The sequence below is a fragment of the Sarcophilus harrisii genome, chromosome 4 (genome assembly GCF_902635505.1).
Source record: "Sarcophilus harrisii chromosome 4, mSarHar1.11, whole genome shotgun sequence".
NCBI lineage: Eukaryota > Metazoa > Chordata > Mammalia > Dasyuromorphia > Dasyuridae > Sarcophilus > Sarcophilus harrisii.
In genome coordinates, this window is record NC_045429.1 from 161,752,551 (window position 1) to 161,773,885 (window position 21,335).

General features: G+C 34.4%; 1 protein-coding gene across 1 annotated transcript in view; it reads left to right on the forward strand.

The window, feature by feature from the left end:
* Window positions 1-679: 679 nt before the first annotated feature.
* Window positions 680-21,335, forward strand: part of SLC2A12 (solute carrier family 2 member 12) — a 63,274-nt gene continuing 42,618 nt past the window's right edge. Inside the window, exon 1 of the mRNA XM_012549351.3 lies at window positions 680-954. Within this exon, the coding sequence (XP_012404805.1) occupies window positions 831-954 (124 nt within the window). The 5' untranslated portion in view covers window positions 680-830. The remainder of the gene's footprint in view (window positions 955-21,335) is intronic.

A 21,335-nucleotide genomic window follows, 5' to 3' on the forward strand; every position in this document is an offset into this window, starting at 1 on the left:
AAAATTACTTGATGAGAAGCTGGGGTGAAAAGAGAGAAATGTGAAAAAAAATTAATCAATAAAAAAAATAAATTCTTTATTAGATGTCTACCCTATACCAGTCACTCTGCTAAGTGAAGAGGGTACAAAGATGGTAAAGGAGTCTATTATTCTGGAATGTGGCTTCTCTGTCACCATGAGGAAAAAACTGGGCATGGGTTCGGGCCCTGGGATGGAGATTTTTGTGTTCTATTTAAGGTGCTCAATGTCCCTGGACTAACAGTCCTGGTGAAAATCTGACACTCCTTCCCTCCCTGGTATATCTTAGCATAACTAGTTCCTTATTCTGCAAGATCCGATACCATCTGCTTTAGGCATGGAATTTAAATCTTCTCTGTGTCTGCTCTCTGTCTTTTCCAGAGGTGCAAGGGATACAAGAGGCTTTCAGAGCCTCGGTCCAAGGAATGTGTCAGAGCTCCTCCATGCAAAAGTGTATTAACCCCTACCTCCAAGGCTTTGCTCAAAGGCCGGAGCCACACTTCCGAAGGATGGCCCACCCCCTGCCCGGTGATAGGCTGCTGAGAATAGCAACAGCTTGTGTCACTGGAAAGGGCAAAGCTTTCTGAAATAGAAACAAAAGTTGTTCACGAATCCCTCTGGCTGGGTCTGAAGTTCCCCCAGCCCCCCCACCGCTCCCCCCACTCCCCCTGAGTTGTTTCTCCTCCCCCTTCTTCTCCTGTCACAGCCCCCTACACCACGCTGCTATGGGGAAAATAATTGCTTCCCTTTCTGTCGGTAGGATAGGTTCTGCTCTTGCACACTCCGAGGAAAGACTGTAACTTGGAGATGACATGACAATGGTACCTGTTCAAACCGCGGAGGAGCCGGACCGGCCGTGCCAGAAAATGAGAGCGGCTGAGAGTGACTGCAACAACAGCCCGGGCGGCGCTGGGCGGCAGCTTCCCGCTCCGAGAGGTAAAAAGCCCCCCGCTCCCCCTCGCAGCCCCCCAAGCCGAGCTACGGACCCCGGGAGGTTAGCGTAGCAAAGAGTAGCCTGCTGCCCGAGGAAGGCGCACCAGGATGGGACGGGGAGCCCGGAGACTGGGGCTAGATCCCCGGAGGTACTGACCTTGTTTAAAGACAAAAGGTGAGCTGCCAGCAAGATCCCGAGGTTACTCTCGGCCCTTTGAGATTTGCCCCAGGAGCAATCAATCCTTTGCTTTCATTCCGCGCTGGAATGCATAAACCCTCCCACAGGAAAGTTTACTAGAAAAGTCAGCAAAACCTGTTCGCATCCATCAGTTCATCCGTCCCCATCCATCCTCCAGAAAGCGGGGGTGGGGTGTTTCAGGGGATCCCACTTACCCCCCGGCGCAATGGCACTCTCCCCTAAAAAAGCGGATTGCTGGATGACAGTGTCCTAGAGAGCGATGAAGCTCGGTGAAATTTCATGGAAAATACACAGTACAGTCATTCAGGAATATTCTTCCTCCACACACCCCCTCTTTCAAATCTCACACTTGTGCCTATTTGCAGTGACTTTAAGCCTCCTTTTCAAGCCTGGACTGTCTTTTTGGAAGGAAACTTTTCCATTACTTTTGCTCATAAAGTTTCAACTAATTCATTTCAGTTGTCTCCGTGAAAGCAAAGCAACTTTGTTTGGCTCTAAAGTTACTTTGTTTTGTTTTGTTTTTTAGTTTACTTGAAGACATTTCCAATGCCACACAACACGTTTCTGGCTCCTTTTCCTCGATCAGTGTGTGCTCAAGGAATGACATTAATTTTGATAATAGCCAAAGCCTAACATAATTAGATAAATCTGCTGCTGATAATAAAAATCATATTCCATATTCCACAAACAAGTGGGGAGGGCAACTATAGTCAGAATATAACATTCATTTAGAGATGTCATAATTTAAGCGATTAGTATCTAACTCTATATAACAACGAGTTTTAATAATGGGATTCTACCACATTTCTGGTTTTTTGAAAAACATCTAGAGTTTAAAAAAAAACTTCATTGAACACTTGTTTGCTGAATGCGGTCTTCTACTATCAGATCATTCAGATGTAATTCTATTTCAGTTTGGTTATTAGGACATCAACATTTCATTTCTCTATAAAAGTCCAGAATATTAATATAAATTCACACATGAAAAATAACAATTATGTGATAGAATAAAACTGTTTAAAGTATTATGCAATAATTCATTAGGCAGAGATTTATTGAGTGCCTACTAAGTGCAGTATGCTATTAGGTACTGGAAGAGATAAGAAGATATATGAGACCAGTCTCTTCTCACAGAAGTTCTTGATATAACAAGGGGGATAAGATATGGATAAAATTAACTATAATATGAAGTAGCATATGATAAATACATAAGAAAGTTAGAAGTAAGTTCTATGACTGTTCAGAGGAGGGACAGATCACTTTAGTTAGGGATTAGCAGAGGTGGGCATTTGATCTGGATTTTAAACGATGCAGAACTGGGGATGGCAGTGAAAGAAGAAGAAAAACCAAGGATAAAAATAAATATTAATTGATTGATTTTGTGAAAAAAAGGATGATATAGTAACTCTTGATTTATTATCATTATCATTTAGTAAAAAGTAAGATTCTTCAGGGTAGGAATTGTTTTTCTTTGTAACCCAGCACTGAGACAATCCTTTGCCTATAGTAGGCTTTTTAAGCTTGTTAAATTGAATAACACTTAGAACTTTAAGATGCACAAATAACTTTAAAAATAAATCTTTTGCATTAGATAATACAAATATCATTAATATTATTTTATAGCTCAAGAAATTGAGACAGAGAACTTAAATGAATTATCCAGGTATAACATCACTGATTATGTGCATGAGCAAGTGTTTACATTGTGTGGAAAATTCAAATTGGAGACTAATGGAAAAAATACATTTGGTCTTTGAATTCTTTTTTGTACTTATATTTGATTTTTAAGTGTCCATTATCTGAGAATTCAAAATGCAACCAAAATAAAGAAGTCCCATTGTTAAGACTGAACTCAATAAATGGGAAAGTTCCCTGGAATTCTTATTCTGTACTTCTCACTTATTCCAAATACATACTTTAAATTGAGAGTGTCACTTCTCACAAGTTCCACCCCAAAGTAGAGCTGCCATTTTTCTCTGAGTATATGCTCTTACTTTATGTCTCGAATCATTCCTAATGGTTCTAATTCAGAATAAGAATAAATAGAAACAGTAGTAAATTAATAAAGGGGAGAAGATGACAATAACACAAGAAAAAGACTTGCCAGGAATGTAAGTAAATTATCTGTGAATAACTGAAAATTTATTATTTAATTTTGGTGGTTTTCATAAAGTGGTATATTTTCAATAATCTCTAAAGCTGTACAACTTCATAAATCTCCCAATGCAAAATATAATTCATAAATAATAACTGACATTTATATACTTGATACTAAATATTATCTCTGCACTTTGCTTATGTCAATATACATACATATGTCTCCCAAATGTATTGAAATTGAATTATTTTAATATTAAATATGGTAGATGGCTCAAGTGTTAGAATATTCTATTTATATTTTAACTATATTCATTATTTTTCATTTTTAATGTTTTAAAATTTGCAGTCATTTCAAAAGGGGGGAAAAACCCCTTTTCCTCCCATCCAGATTGAATCCTCCTTATAAATAAAGAAAAGTACCTGATACAGTGACTTCATCTATGTAAGTGATATTCTGCCCTCTAATCTTTTGCCCATCTTCCATGAGGAGGGATGTATGTTTAAATGAAATCATTAAAATATATATATTACATATATATGTAATATATATTACATATATATAATATATATATATATAAAGAGTAAAAAGTATTCTTTTAAAATCTTAACAACTGAATCTTGCCTTGTTTTTTGCCCACAAGGTTGGACTATAGTTAAATATGAAAATTAAAAGATTAATAAGAATTTTTCTATATTGCCTGACATATGTATCAATTTATATATGTTGTATGATATGCTTACAGACATGTATTTTCTATATTAAAGAAAGATGCTCTATAAGACTTACAAGTCATTTAATTTTTTTAGTCTTTAAAATTAACAATGATATTTCTGCTTAATGAGAGGAGTCAGGAAGATTGTCTTCTTGGTCTAGCTGTAACAATAACTAGTTGTGTGGCTTTGTGTAAATTAAGCTAACCTCTCTCAGCTTCCTCAGCTTTAAAGAGGATGGAGTTAGATTAGAAGATCTCTAAGGTCTTATCAAGCCCTATTATTTAAAATAATATTTACCTAGTTCTTTGAGCTTCCACTTGAAGGAAGCTTCCACTTCCATTCCTTTTTTCTTCTCTGTAGTATCTATGACTTTTTCATTTAAGGAATTCAGAACATTGATGATTATCAAGTCCCTAGTGGAAGAAGGTTTCTCAGTTTTTCTGGAGGCAGAAACTGCGGCACAAAGAAAGGTGAATTACACAATGAGGGCAAAGGGATCATGGGATCATAGATTTGAGTCTAGAGGGGATTTCAGGGAATATCTAGTCCATCTCTTTTAGCTTACAGTTAATAGGAATCTGAAATCTAGGGAAATTAACTAACTTTCCTAAGGTTATACAGACGGTGCTGGTACCAAGAATAGAATTCCAGTCTTGTGCCCTTTCTACTATGTATACCACCACCACCCATTTCCACTTCAGCATATTCTCTCCTTGCTGCTTTTCCAAAGTTTTGTTACCACAGTATAAGGACTATTGTATTGACTCAAAATATGCTCCTTCATGACCTTGGAGATAAAATGGGAAAAATACTGATTCTAGAGTAAGAGAATTTGATTCAGATCCTGTGTGAATTACTTACCTGTGTGAATTTTCATTGGGTTTATTCATGTGTAAAATGAAGGGATTGAATTAGATGGCATTGAAGGTTCCTTGTATCTCAAGTTCCATGGTTATTCATACAATCCTTCTCTCCAATTATTCTCATTCTCTCTCCATATCTCTCCACATCTTTCTGTCTTTGTCTCTCTATCTTTGTCTTTTGATATCTCTCTGTCTGTGCCTCTTTCTGTCTTATCTCTCTGTCTCTTTTTATCTGTATGCCTCTATCTTTCTGTTTTGCTGAATCTGTCTCTCTTTTGCTATCTTTGTCTTTCTGTGTGTCTGTCTCTGTGTCTCTATTTCTCTCTGACTCTCTGTCTCTGAGTCTTTCTCTGTGTCTGTTTCTCTCTCATCACAGAAGCCAAAATTCGTAGTGACTAGAACATTGAATGATTTGGAATCAAGAAAATCTGGGTTTATACCTTCTCTCTTACCCACTTTTATTACTTTGTGACCTTGAATAAGTCACTTTTTACTTTTAGAAGACTTAGTTTCCTCATGTAAAAAATTAGGAAAGTGAGCTGAACAACCTCTGAGGTCTTATTAAGCTCTAGAACTATGATATGATCTTTTTCTTCCATTGATTTTTCCCTCTTTTTCCTTCTAGAGAAGTAAGAAATATCATATGCAGTATATTCATTACACATATAATTCCATCTTGTTTCAAATCTGTGGGACTTTCCTGTAGGACACTCCTGTAATATCGAGTGCTGCATTCACAAAGGGAGATGGTCCTTCAGATGAACTTCTAAAGTTCAGTGGAATTGGTGAGAAGTAGGGCAATGTACCAAATTTCTGGTGGCGAATGGGATGCAGCACTTGACATTACATGACTGTCCTATAAATTACTTTGAGTTGGAGATGGGAGTGAGATGATACATGTATGCAAGGTTATAACTTCACAATTTCTGGCTTCTCAGTCAATCCCAAAGCCTGATAGAATTTAGTCAACTTAGACACACAGATTTCAGATGAAGCTTTGTTTATAGAGGCTACAATACAGGAAGGCTTCACCATAATTCCGTGATTCAAGAGAAGAGACATTATCAACTAGCCCTATATATGAATATGAAGGATGAATCAGGACCTTTTAAGAACAAATTTTCAATTATAGGAGGCTTATGTGGTTTACTATCTAAGGATATTTAAGCACTTAAAAATTAATTGCTGTATATACAACTTGAATCACAGCTTCCCCAGTAGCATTTTTCTAATAAAAGTTAGTTTAACTTGTGGCTAATAAAGTTCTATGATCTCTATTAGACTGCATTCTAATGTATCTGATGTACAGTTGCCTGAGAGAGTTGAGGGTTTGGCTTCAATCTTGAGGGAATGCCTTCCCCAAAGTATTTAAGAAAGGGTTCTTTCTATAAAATTTTATAAGTTGGATTGAATCTGACTTGTTTCCTAATAGAAGGCTTTCTTAAAGGAGATGATTATTGAATGAAATGTAATCATGAGGGCTTTTAGAATTAAATCAGTATTTAAATGATTAGAAACTGGATTAAATTTTCTTTTTCACTTGGAGACTCTCCACCTTCCCCTCCCAATACATGTTTAGGATACATTTCTTGCTGATTTCTCCAATAAATGTAACGTTCTAAGTAAGGTGAGTTAAAATCTTGTGAGATACTTCCTGATTTGATAACAGTTGAGAAAGATATCTTCTCAAAACATATTCAAAAATGTGGTGTTATTTTCCTAAATGATCTGGATTTACTTATGACACAAAAATGTTTCTCCCCTTATATATCATATGGCATATTGATATCCAGTCTTCCCTTAGGTTTATCTCGGGTACCAGCTCTTATTCAAAGCCTTTTCTGATATCCCTAGTTCTTTGGACTCTTTCTCTGGAAATTTCTTTTTCTTTATTTGTATGCAAGTTGTATTCTTTATTCCCAATAGAATGGAAACTCCTTGAGAGCAGAGGTTTGATTTTTGTCTATCAAAATAGAGTGTTGTGTTGTGGTGTTGAAGTGAGAAAAGTGCTGCATTTGAGATCAGACAATCTTTTCAATTCTGGCTCTGCCCTTTATTACTTTTATGACATTGGGAAAATCTGTTCTGAGCCTCTGTTTTCTCATCTGAGGAATGCCAGATGACCTTGAAGTTTATAATCATTTGATATATAATAGGTGCTTAATAAATAGTTACATATGATAAAAATCTTTGATTTGGAAGAGCCATTTTGTAAGGGACAATTTCAGTGCTGTTCTAGTCCCTCTAAAATAGCTGGGTCATTTTTCATAAATCATGAATGATGATTTACATAAAGCTGATTTTAGAATCTTTTAAAGGTAGCAATTTTTAAATTATAAATTATTTTAATTAAGAAAATAGAAAAATATAACCATTGATTTGATTTATAATAATATAGTATTTATTTTTGAGATAAATAGAATGTATTTTTTTAAAAAGTGTTCCTTCTCTAAGGGATTGAATGTTTCTTCAGGAATCCTCATGACTAATTCTAGTTTGCCATCATGTATATAGAGATATATTCCAAAATTTCTAGTCCTTGATCTTTTTGGTTTATAATTCTAAAAAGAAAGTGAGAAAAAAATCAAAATAAATTTTTAAAAAAGGTGAGGAAGATGGATACTGATGTTTGAGAATCTTCCCTTGAGTGAAACCCCTGATTCAGAAATGGGATGCTATTTTTGTTTTGTTTTTAAGATAGGCATATCTTAATTACAAATTACATCTACTTTGTGATAAGGGTTTCAATGCAAATGGGATATTTTAATTTATTTATAAAAAAATGTAGGAAACCCCAAGGCAAGATCACAGAAAGATTATTTCAGGGAACAGATAAGTTTATTTTATTTAGGAGTTTCCAAATTCCAAAACAAAAAGCATTCAAGCATTCACTGGGAAGATACTGATGTTTTGGGTTATAAAGGGGTGGCATAAAAATGCCTTATATTTTTCTGGTATCACTAAACCAGATCATCCCTTTGGGATACCATATCATTGCTTGGAGATGAACCTGGATATTGGGAGATTGTATTCGGATAGAATAAGCTCTCAACATTCCTACCAAGAATTTTAAGAAGTTTAGTTAAATTTTGAGACTTCAATAGAAGGTTGCCCATTGAAAGATTTTTATTATTTTTTCCTAGTCATAACAATTTCTGAAGACCATCAATATGACCTAGAACTGTAGCAATCCTACACTGATGAAACTATGAACCTGTAAACTGTGGATTACCTACCTCAGACACCACTTACTTGCTATTTGATCTTGTGATTTCTTCTTCCTAGAAAAATGGGTGGGATTACAATATATGATTCCTAAAGTTCCTTCAAGCATTGACATGGTTCATTTGCATTTGTTAATGCAGATAACATTGATTTTTCTCCTTTCTGATCATCTATATCAGTGGTTCTCAAACTCTTTTTCTCAGTATCTTTATGGTATTAACAACTATTGAGAATATGTCCAAAGAGTTTTTGTTTATATGGGTTACATAATAGATATTTATCATAAATAGAAAAAAAAAAAACTAATTTTGAATTTGTAGAGCCTCTGAAAGGATTTCAAAGACCCTTCAGGATTCACTGCACCACACTTTGAGAACCACTGAATATTGTTTAGCTATATGTCCTGTGCATTAAGGCAAATTGGTTGAGTTTTCAATCTTTACCATATTAGATGCTATTGCCTTGTACGTCTTTCATGTATTGTGTAAGTTTTGGCTATCAGTGAAATTTCCACTCAACAAGGAATATTGGATTTGTAATAAGAGGATTTAAGTTTGAATCTCAATTCTTCCACTTATGATCTAGGTAAACCTGGACAAAACATTTAACATCTTGGGATCTTAGATCCTTGTCTAAAATTGTAGGAATAAACAACATGGTCTCTTATCTCTAAATCTATGATCCTATGATCCTGAGTACTTACTACATTCTAGGTGCTTATTAGATCTAGAAATATGAATAAAAACAAATCAAACAGTTCCTGCCCTCAAGGAGTAAACATTCTATTAGATGATTAGAATATACATAAATAATTTGAAGAGAATGAGAATGTTAAAAACTAAAGGTAATCAGAAAACGTTTCTGTGGTACTTAAACTAAACTTTGATAGAAACTATGGATTCTCAGAAGTTGAAGCAATAAGGGAGTATATTCCAGATACAAGAAAAGAGCACATGCAAAGGTACTGCCAGGAAGTTGGATGTTGAGTTTGGGAACAGCAAGGACATTATGAGCTATTTAGAGACTGGCATTATAGATTGACTCAACAAAAACATATGAAGGTTCTGTGATACTTTCAGTGTATGAGATTCCTATTGTAAGAACTTCCTCTAGAAGGGTAGAACACAAATTGATTTTCATCTATGATTTAGCGAATCCCAGGAATTGGTTTGAAGCTGATAAGGAGTAAATAATTCCTTATAACAAATAAACATAGTCAAGTAAAGCATATTCACACAGTAGTTATGTTCATATCTCTTTGTTCACCTTGAGACTATTATTGTTCTATCAGGAGGTAGGAAACATGCTTCATTAGCAGGTGATCCATAGTTGTTATTTATCATTGCTTAATGAAAATTCTTATGACTCTTTCGAAGTTCCTTTTTTTTTTTTTGGTACAGTAAAGAATTATTGTGTAAATTGTTCTCATAGGTCTGCTTACTTTACTCTGCATTAATTCATACTTGCCAAGATTTCTTTGAAGTGAGCTATTTCATCATTTCTTATGACATAATGCTGTTCCATTACATGCATATATTATTGTTTCTTTAGCCGTTCTCCAGTCTATGGGGACCCCTTTAGAGTCTAGTTCTTTGTTTTTTGTTTGTTTGGGGTGTGTGTGTGTGTGTGTGTGTGTGTGTGTGTGTGAGTTTTAAATTTCCCTTCAGGATCAGGGAGTTTGTGTTGTTTGCAACTATTCCTTTCCTGGTATTATCCTTTCTTTTACCCACTTATTTCCGATTACTGCCTATTTCCCTGTTGTGTGTATGTGTGTGTTGTTTATACTTGTGCATATATATGTTCAATTTTTCTTAGATAAGAGTGAGACTCTTTGCATGACTGATGCAATCTTCTCTTGAGAAGGAAGGGCTTGTTTTCCCACTTTCTCACACACTCTAGTTACGCAAATAGGACGTTTTAATTCTTTCTTCCTCCTTTCTACAGTAATGAATTCTTTTTACTCTCCTCTTTTTTTCCTCTTCGAACTCTAAGAATATAATCAAATACACCCCTAGGTCTTCCATTTTTTCTTATTTAACTCCCTCAATAACCTTTGAAAGCATTAAGGCTATGAAGAGACCCTTGTTTCTTCTTTCCCTATTAGATGTTAGCACTGTATCATTGTAATTTTCTTCCAGTTGATCAATGAAATTTCCCTTTCAGTTTTCTCTTGACTTGTGTATATTCAGCTTTGATCTTTTCATTTAAAAATGCTTTAAAGTTTCCAATTCCATTAGAGTTCCATTCCCCTTCTCCCTACCCCTGTTGAATTATGCTCACTTTTTCAGGTAAAGATTTTTACATTCTATGGAGGGAAAAAGCCCTATCATTTATCAGCCCCAAAGGAGGTTGTGCTTTCTGAAACTAATCTCCATTAGAGATTTTCAAGACAAGATTGAATTATATTTAAAAAATTTTAAAAATGAATTATAAGGAACATTGTAGTGGGAATGCTGATAAATTCTCTTTCAACTTTGGAATTCTCTGAGTGAGTGAAAACTGTCTTCAATAATTACCTAAGTGATTTATAATTAAAATGAATCTGCTACAAATATTATCATGCAATATATTCTAAGTAAATTATTTTTTTAAAAATTGGAGATTGTAATCTATTTAGGATCAATCATGTCACTATTAAAGCAGATAATTGAGAGCATATAATCATCATTACATTTTATATCATGCTTTATAGTTACAAAATGACTTCTGTGCTTTATATTTTTCATCCTCACAACTAACAATGAGGATGGCACAAATATTATTATCCTCATTTTATAGATGAGAAAACTGAGGTTTAGAAAGTTGAAATGACTTTATCCAGTGAAAAGTAAATCTGGGATTCATATTTCAAGTCCAGTATTTTTTTCTATGTATAATAAATGTTCTTGTCTTGACTAAATCTTTATAATATTACTTATTTTGTATATACAGACATGAGAGGCAGTATATCATGATGATCTAAGAGCCAGCCTTGGAATAAAAGAGATCTGAATTCAAGTCTAGCCTTTGAGATATACTTGTTGGGTGGCCATGATAACCTGTAACCATGATTCAGGGAAGTGTCTATGATTATAGTTATATCCACGATTATAGTTATAGAGAAGTTGCTGTTTTGCATCTATGAGAAAGTATCCATATTTGAGAGTTTCCAATATAAAAAATCACATGTCCTGACAATAACAAACAAATAAATGTAGAAACATTGTATATTTAAGGTCTGAGGGAGGAAGAAGAGAAGAAAAATTGTATCTTTTTAGAATCTCAGCACTATTTACCTTTTTTTAAATTAATATCAAACCTAGGAAGATGAACCCTTCCCATGATGTCTAAAAGAGTAATCAAATGCCAAATTTCTTATCATTAAACTATTGGTAATAGGTGGGAATTTTTATACATAGAAATAAACACTGATGACACACAAATATATCCCTAAATTTGTTGATTCCTGCCAACACATCTCATATATTTGGAGTGCATTACACCTCCCATCTTTTACAATTCTTTTCTTCCCTCATGGTTTAGCTCAGGTGTCACTTCCTATGAGAAGCCTGTCCTCATCTTATGGTTTTTAATGTTTTCTCTGTGCTCTGTATTGACTTATCTAAGTGTAAAGAGAGAAATTCTACTTGTGATGGCACTTGTGTAATCATGGACTCAAGTGTAATAATCTAAGGCATTAATTGTCTCTCTTACCAGTCTCTCTCCTGTGGTAACCTCACTTCCCACTCAACCCCTTTGTTCTGGCAAAAAAATATTTTTTATCTTTTAAAAGAGCACAGGCAAATTCTATGCTCTCTCTTCCACCTTAGCTTTTGTCAAAGGGAGTAAAGTGTCTTTTTTTCTTAAAGCCAAAAGAAACTCCCAATCCCCAAACTGTCCTTTTTGCCATCCTTAATCATATAAGTCAAGCTATCACTTTTTCTATTGAAGAGAATAAATCAACAAACAATTAAAAAACATGAAATAATCGAGGAATAGATTATTTGGATCACTAGCTGACTCAGAGCTGCAACTCATAAGTAACACAATAGATTTCTCTGCCATTACTCTTCCCCTCTCCAGAAAAGGAAGACCGAAAATGAATGTATTGGACAGGTAACTGAGGACAGTTCTTTCAGAAGGAATAGAGAAGGGAGAAAGGAAGATGTCATTGGCTTGTATTTAGTTCTTCCTCTAAACTGCATTTAAAATCTTCCTTTCCCAGAGTTCACATTTTCAACTTAATAATATCACTGCTTCTGTGACCTTCAGACAAAAGACTGTTGGTTATTCTAAGTATTCCAAATTTAGTCTTGGTAGCATGGTTATTGTTGAACCCATTTGTCTGTGTGTGTGTGTGCGCGTGTGCGCGCGTGTGTTGTGTGCTGTATTCTCTCAGTAAAATATAAGCTTCTTTAGGACAGACTTTGTCATTTCTGTTTATGTATCCCTTGAACCTAGTATGATGCTTAAAAGGTATGTTATATTGAAAAAATTAAGGCTGTGAAAATACTGGACTTTTAAAAGCTACAAATGTCATTGATTAATGATAGAAAAAGAAATAAAATTGAATTTTGGCCATAAGTCAACTTTGAATTTTTTTTAGGGTCATCATGTTTTATTTTTTAAAAGTAGAATTAATCTAGACTTTGTTTTAGTTACTTGGAAGTAGAACTGATGCAAAATTGTGGGAAAAGATTTATCACCATTCAAAAAAAGTACTGGACACTTGCCATAAAACGGGGTTATTTTATGCCTCATGTTTTTAAATGTTGTTTCATTTAATTTTCTTCTACTAATGATGATAAAACATATCTTTTAACATACCGAACTATTCCTACATCTCTTTTAGCCAAAAAAAAAAATAGCATAAGCTATGGCATGGTCATATCAATTGGTGTTAACTGAACAGAAGATGTAAACAGGGTTTGTTTAAGAGAGAAGAGATGACATTATTTGGATATGTCTCAGAAACTTTATTAAAATGAAGGTTTCAAATACAATAAACTATTCCGTCATTCATTATATTCTACCACCCTCTTTTAAGAGAAAAAACTGTCTAAAAATCATAAATACAAAAAAGTTTTTATTTAAAATGAAGGTCTTAATGGAAAAAAAATCATCCTCACACTAACTGACATCTTTTAACATGGATTTAAAAAATTCCCCTTTAAGGCCCTACACATCTAAAAAGACACAGAAATATTGAACATAGGTTCACAGGAGAAATAATGAGAACTGTAGGTTGCTTCTACATTATATTCTATGGGGTATAAATGGGTTGCAACATATTACCAGAGAAGATTTAAGAAAAGCTGAGTAAAACACCTTCAGAAAAACATATGATAAGAAGAGGAAGTGAGCTTGTGCCATATTGAAGGTGAAGGAGAACAGATAAATGGCTTGAGAGCTCACTTGTTATACATGGTGTGTGAAGAGATCACTCAGAGGACAGAATTAGAAACAATGGGTGGGGGATGCAAAGAGACAAATTCATCTTGATATAATGGAGAAAATTTCCTTAAAATTAGTGATACTCCAAAGTAATGGATAGTCTTAGAAAAAGGCAAGTTCTACCTCATTGGAGATCTCAAAGGAAAACTGGGTCAGCCATAAGTCAGGTATGTTGGAACAGAAATTTCTTGTTCAGGTATGGGTTGGATTAGATGGTTTTTAAGATTCTTTTTTGCCTTGAGATTCTGTGATTCCATGATCAAGGTCCTTGTTGGGACCTCTATGGGCATCTTTAATTGTCACAAAAAATAAGGAAAATTGTATGGTCTGTACCAATGAAGAAAGAATTCATCATTATGAGTCATTCATTCAATATCATTCAATGAGAAAAACTCATATCATTAAGGTCACAAGATACATTGAAATATCCCATTATAGATTATTGCAGGATGAAGTATTCTTGAGAGGAGAGGATGAATCAAGAGGTAGGAGAAGGGAGAAGCACAGAGATTAGGGATTAAATTGTAGGGTAAAAATAGCTGAAATGTAGGTAGAGTATCCTTGGAATTCTTAGAGGAATATTCAGTCATATTCCCAGATTACCTTGAGTAATATGTTACTTAATCATTTAAGCTTTTAAAGGCTCAATTTCCTTATATGTAAAGTAGGGGGTTCTTCTACATAATCTTAAAAGTCATTTCTAGTTGTAAAAATATATGATCCTCTCATTCTATGTCGTATGTCCTTAGGAAGCCACTTGACTAGGGCTGGACTAAACCCCTAACTGTGACATTATTTATTAAAACCAAGCTTCACACTAAAGTAAATTCATTGAAGTTGCTCTTCCAAACCAATGTTAATAGTATAAGGTGTTGAAAGATGAAGGACACATTAATATGAAGCATAGTGAAAATTTAGGATGGCTTTAAAAAAATAACAAGCCTCTTAGGACATAGAATTCCTGAAACCCAAATTCAAAGACTTCTAAGTCTAAACTGAACCTGAACAGGAATCTCTTCTTCAACACATCTGACAAATGGTTATGCAGGTCTTGGTTGAAGACTTCCAGTGAGGTGAAATCTACCATCTTCCAAGACTTAATTCCATTTTCAGACAGAAATGTTTTATTTGAAGACTTCCAATGAAGTGGAACTGATCCTCTTCCAAAGCTGCTTATTTCACTTTAGTACCGATCTAATTATTGGGATCCTTATCCTTATATCAAACTTTGTCTACCTCTGCAATAGTGACTTTTTAATCATGAGAGTTCTTTCTATATTCGAAGGCAGAGTCATGTTTCACTTAAGGCTTCCCTTTCTAACTCAGTTGGTAAAACAAGGGATAGAGGAGGGAGAATGAAAATAATGGAAGGAAAGAGGAGAAGGAAGAACTGAGCAATCACTGTCAACCTTAGGGAGGTTCCAAAATAAGTATCGATTATGATGTCATATTTTCTCAATTCAATTAGATTTTAACAAGTATCTATTACAAGGTGAGAGGCAACATTGCTAGAGTAGATAGAGGGAGTCAGTAACATGGTTTAAACTCCACCTTGTACTGCACACTGGCTATGTAACCTGTTGAAATGACTTAATCTTTCAAGGGCCTAAGCCATTCTCCAAGACAGTAAGTCCCCAAATACTTGCTAATCAGTACTAGCAGAGAAAATCCACTCATAAAATCATTATGTTAAAATGACAAAATGTCCTTGCCATCAAGAATCTTACATTCAAGGGCAAGGTTGAGGATAAACTTCAAAATGTTTAGCCCCATGCCAGAATTCTCCTTCTGGGAATTGTGTGGTGCTCAACATCTAGATCTGACCTATTTACTAAAACAGAGGATATGGATGCAAATATGGAAAAGTCTATGACTATAGCCCTTGACACCCACCAATAGAATTCCACCAATCCCTGTTTGCATTGGCTTAGTAAATCTATAGTTACCTTTGTCTATGTTGCTTTAATTCCTTCAATTATAGTCCATTGCCTAACTAAACCAAGTTTTTGTTTTTCTTCTGCTCACTTAGATTATTTCCACATGGAATATTACTTCCCTACATAATTCCAGAATATTTAGGTAGGATAGTGAAGTATAAAATTCTCATGTTTTATGCCTTTTTTATATGAATGGATGAATACACTAAATTAGTTTGTCAATAATCTCTAAAACTGATCAACAATGTGAGATCTTGTCTATATTCTTGGAAATCCCCAAACTTGACTAGTATCTCTGGGTGTTATGGAAACTGGTCAAACCTTCTATGACCAAGAGTCATAGTTGTTGATCTTGGCTAGAGCTTATTAAAACAGTCCCATTTATACAGAATTTCATTTGTACATTAGATGCCCAGTAAAAATCTGTGTAATGACAATGAAAAATAATGTAATCCCTATATGAGTGTCAAATGGGTTAACTGACTACTATCAGTGCTATATGTAGCCATGATATAATATTTAAGAAATATAACATAAATGCTAAAATGTGTAAACTTTTGCATATATATTTTGTTATTTATATATACAGTTCTGTGTGATGCTAACCTAGGATATGCTATTTAAATGAGTCTGCTGATTGAACTGAAGGGCAGGATGGAATAAGAATTGTTCGAATGAATGCTGCCTTGCTTAAATGTATAGCAATGTCACTAGTTTAGCCTCTGTCTTTATGTAGCAATGGATGGGTAGGCTTGTCTTTTACATTTGTAAGTATTCAGAATCTGATAATGCTTGGACAAAAATTGGCTCTGTATGTGTGTGTTTGAAAAAGATAATTACAGAATTCTAGAACTAGAAAGGATATGAGTCCTTTTAGGATTAATTGGACAATAATCCAATTTACTCATTTTGCAGAAAAGAGAATTAAGGTCTAGAGAATTTTCTAGAGTTGTGCAGTCATGTAGTGACTTGTGTTGGGTCAAAAAATATTGGATTCTTGGCTTCAAACCCAGGGCTCTTTCTTGTTTCCCCTACTTATAGAATTTGTATATACGTTTTAGTAAGATTTTGGAAGCAATAAATAAGTCTTTGCCAAGAGCCTAACAGGATGCATAGTTCCATGGGCACTTGGGTCAGGAGGAAAGGAATTAAAATATTGTGAGAAACTCAATGTTTCATGTACTGTGCCAATAATATTCATTTCATCTAACTGGCTATGAGGAATAGGCAACATAGCTATTACTGTAGTAACTAATACAGTCACTGCAATGGATTGTTTACATTCTGTTTTCTATGTCTTTTTGTTGAGGATTCTCTATAATGCCTCTTGCTCATTATAACCTTCTTGCAATCCTCAGACTTCTTGAAAGGATTTGTTTTTGTCTCTGTTTCCTGGCTTCTGTGACTGCCTTCAAAATAAAATCCTGCCTTCTGCTAGAAATCTTTCTTGAACCCCCTAAATTATCTTTATTTTGTATGTATCTTGTTTATTCATAATTGTTTGCATGTTGCCCTCCCCCATTAAGTCATGAGCTCACTGAGGGCAGGGACTAGTCTTGTCTTTCTTTGTAGCCTTAGTGCTACACCTAGCACTGGCTATCTAGCAGGGACTTTATAAATACTTGTTATTTTTGGATTGATCAGGATCAAGAGGAAGAAAAGAAAGAAGGTAAAAGATCCTTGACCATGAACTATTCTAAGAGGCACGGTTTTGTCAAGGAGGTGGCAAAGTACCTTGGCAAAATGCCCAAACAAGTTAACTAATGATAATTTAGGATAATTAAGGTGAAATACAACCTTGATCTCTATTCCCTGGAATATACTCTCCCTTCTCACCTCTGAATCTTAGAATCCCTGAACTTCTTCAAGACTCAGCTCATTGCTATCTTCCACAGAAGTCTTTCCTACACCCCAGCCCACATCTGCTAATCTCAGTCCCTCCAAGATTACTTTACATCTACTTTGTGTATTAATTTGTATATAACATATATATAAATTTTGTCTTTCCATTAGCATGGAAGATCCTTGTGAATAGAAACTATTTTTCCTTTCTTAGTATTGTCAGTTCTTACTTTTATTTTTTTAATTATAGCTTTTTATTTCCAAGATATATGTGTGGGTAATTTTTCAGCATTGACCCTTGGAAAACCTTCTGTTCTAACTTTTCTCTTCCTTCCCTCTCCCCCCTGTCCCCCAGATGCCAGGTAGATGAATACATATTAAATATATTAAAATATATGTTAAATACAATATATGTATGTATACATATACGTACAGTTATTTTGCTGTCAGCTCTTACTTAGCCCAATTACCTAGCACATGGTAAATTAGCTTTAATACATGATTATTGATTTGATCAATAATGTATGTACATATAGATAGATAGATATCTGTGTATATAGAAATAATATTTTATATCTCTATATAGACAAAGATATTTAGATGCCTGTCTATATCTTTCTATCTAAATATTAGCTTATAGATATAAAGTATTATTACTCAATAGCAGGCATAATTTAGACTGAAAGTAAAAAAATGTTCAATCAGTTGAATAACTTTTCCTTGTCTTTTTAAGCTCCTAAATTATTCGTGACTGGAAGGAAGCTTAACCCAAACTTCCTTTTGGCCAGTTGGAATGGTGATTGGGCCTGCTCCCAGGGGATCAGGGATGGGAAAAGGTACTGTTATTCTTGGGCAGCTGGATGGTACAGTGTGTGGAGTGTTAGGCCTGGAGTCAGGAAGGCTCACCTTCCTGAGTTTAAATCTGACCTCAGACCTTATGTCTGAATCTAAGTCACTTAAATCTGTTTGTTTCAGTTTTCTCTTCTATAAAATAAACCACAGAAAGAAATGGCAAACCATTCCAGTATCTTTCTCACCCTAAATGGGGTTAAAAATATTCAGACATGACTGAAATGACTATACACTGCTGTACTTACTAAATAAGGAATGGCCAGGTATGCTGTAATGTGAAAAGTCAGAAGATTTGGACTAGATTGAAATATGGAGTGAGTTACATAACTTCTCTAGATCTTATTTCCTTCCTTTGTAAAATTAGGGATAATACCTTTGCTGTTACTTTATGATGTGATTGTCAGGATCAAATGAGATGATGCATCTAAAAGAGTTTTGCATATGGCCATCCTACCCTTCCTAGTCTTCCTAACATGAAATGCCTTAATGTTAATGTTTATTTCTTCTAGCTATAAAACTGCCTTAATGTTAATGTTTATTTCTTCTAGCTATAGAACCATCAAGGTTTTCCTTCTACAATAGTCAGAATAATTGGAAGAGTTCTCCAAGGCGATCTGTTTTCTTTTTTGAAAACACTAAATCTATTTTTTTCTAGATAGATGAGTATTGATCTCAATGAATTCCAAATTCTTAAATGGTTATTATAATTGTCTTGGTTACTAGTGAATGTCAAGTGTACAGTACACCATCCCTTGAGAAGATTTATGACATTTCATTTGTATTGGGCAACCCTTCCTCTGATACTGATCAAATCTATTTCTACTTTAGCAGAGGTTTTCAAGTATTGATTGAGAGCTGAAAGGGAAATTTGAGGTCATAGAATCCAGCCAATTGGTTTTATAAATGAAGAAACTGAAGCATATAGAGGTTAAGTGATTTTCTAGGGTCACACAGTTAATATAGAATTTGAATCCAGATCTTGCTGACTCTTAGGTTCAACAGTTTATCTATTATATTATACTCTTTTTTTGGCTGTGGCTAAAAATATTCATCACCATCAAGAGGCTTCAGTAGAGAAAAAGAAGGCTGGAGTTGAAAGAACTGGATTATAATCCTAACTGATACAAATCAGTTGGATGACTGTCTTTGAGGCCAAGTTTTTCTCAACTACAAAACCGGGCAAATATTTGCTGTCCTGGCTATCTCACATGGTAACTGTGAGAATTGAATGACATCATACACACGAAATATTTTGTGCTTCAAAGGCAGTAAATACACATTAGTTTGTTATTATTCAGTAGCAGTCAGTATTTAGATGAAACTAAAAAAGAGACTAATAATCATTACTTTAGACCTCTTTAGAATACCTTCTCTTGAAAGTTGGTCTGAAAAATTGAGTGATGTATTGGAAAATAAGGAGGAAAAAAGACTTGGAGATCTCTACTAATTGTTTTGATCTCAAGTCCATTTTAAAAAATCATTCTGCAGAAATAAAAAGTCACTATGAACATTTAGTCACTGGCACTGTTAGGCACAAGACAACATTTCTGTTCACAGCAGGCCAGAATTATTACGTCTGAAGGTTTTGTCTCAAGTCTTAGAAAATAAACAAACAGAGATATAACATTCCTGGCTCACTCAATCACAGTTTGTACAGTGGAAAGCTTCTTGGGTTTGGATCACTTCACCTACATTTGAATTCTGACTCTTGACACTTATTTCCTGTTTAACCTTGGATAAAGTACTTAATCCTTTTATACTGGGTTCCCTTACCTGCGAATGAAGGAAGTAGAAGGAGGTAGATTAGACCAAAAGTCCTTAACTCACCATCCATGACATTTTTTTTTTTAATGTTTGATAGCTATTTCAATAAAATTGATTTCCTTTGTAATCCTATGTATTTCATTTTATACATTTCAAAGGAGAATTCTGAGAAGGGGTCTATAGACTTCACCAGATTGTCAAAGGAATCAATTTCACATAAGAAGGACCCCTAGACTAGCTGGTTTCCCAGGTTCCTTCCAGTGTTAGAGCTTATTATATAGTTCTTTTCTCTTTCTATAATTTTCTTTGATGCTTTTTATTGCTGTTTAGTTATTTCAGTCCTGTCTGATTCTTTGTGAGTATCATATTTCTTGCCCTCTCAATGGGTGGGGAAGGGGTGGAGAAAGAGAGAATTTAGAATTAAAAATGAAAAATGAACTCAGTTCTTCCTGACTGCAAGCCTAGAGCTCTATCCATTCAGCCACCTTGTTGCTCTAGAGTCAGGAGACTTCAGTTCTAAATTCTGTCTCAGATGCTTACAATCTGTATAACTCTGGCCAAGTCATTTAACTTTTTAGGCCTTGGTTTCTCGTTTGTAAAATAAAGGCAATTGTTTTAATCTCTGAGGTTCTTTATAGTTCTTGAATTACACTGTATGACCACCTGTTGAACCTTGCCAGAGATGATGAAAGATTCCATGCACCTTGATAAACTGCTGAAGAAGATTAAACAAACTAATAAATAGGTGAATGAAAAATAAATGAATGAATAAGCAAACAAACAAATTAATAAGTGGGCAAGACTTCCTGGCATCATTCAAATCATGGAATACATTGTAGATATCTGCATTCTTTACCTACAGATGAGATAATAAAAGTGCTTGATCCTATATTCCAGTTATTTTTTTATCATGTCAGCTTTTAGGTAGCTGGGATGATGGCTCACAGATGGGGTAAGGTCATAGAATGGCTGGATAGAGGAATTTTCAAGATTTTTAAAGTCATATAACCCTTATATTAAAACAAAAACTTGCAATCTTGATCATTCAATGTAATTTGAAAGAGATCTAAGAGGCAAAAAGTAATAAGATAAAATTCATGTCTATATCCAATTACTCATATTAAAAGAGAATGGAGGAGAGAAAAAGTCTGAAATGTCATTTTATTTTTGTTTATTTTTTTATTTCTTAAATTTAACAATTTTTCATTCCTGGATGCCTTCAGAAAGAGGGCTAAAATGGCATTATCCATAAAGTGTATTATTGCTTTCAGTTCTAGATATCATATTTTAAGAGGGACATTGATATAAATGGATAAAGCTTCAGAGTCGGTAGTCTATAAGGAATGAACAGGAATTAGGAAACTTTTTTTAATCTGGAAAAAGAAAGAATTTGTGATTAGGAAAATAAGAGCAAGTAGCATTTCTATAGAGTTTTAGGTCTGCAGAAAACTTAAA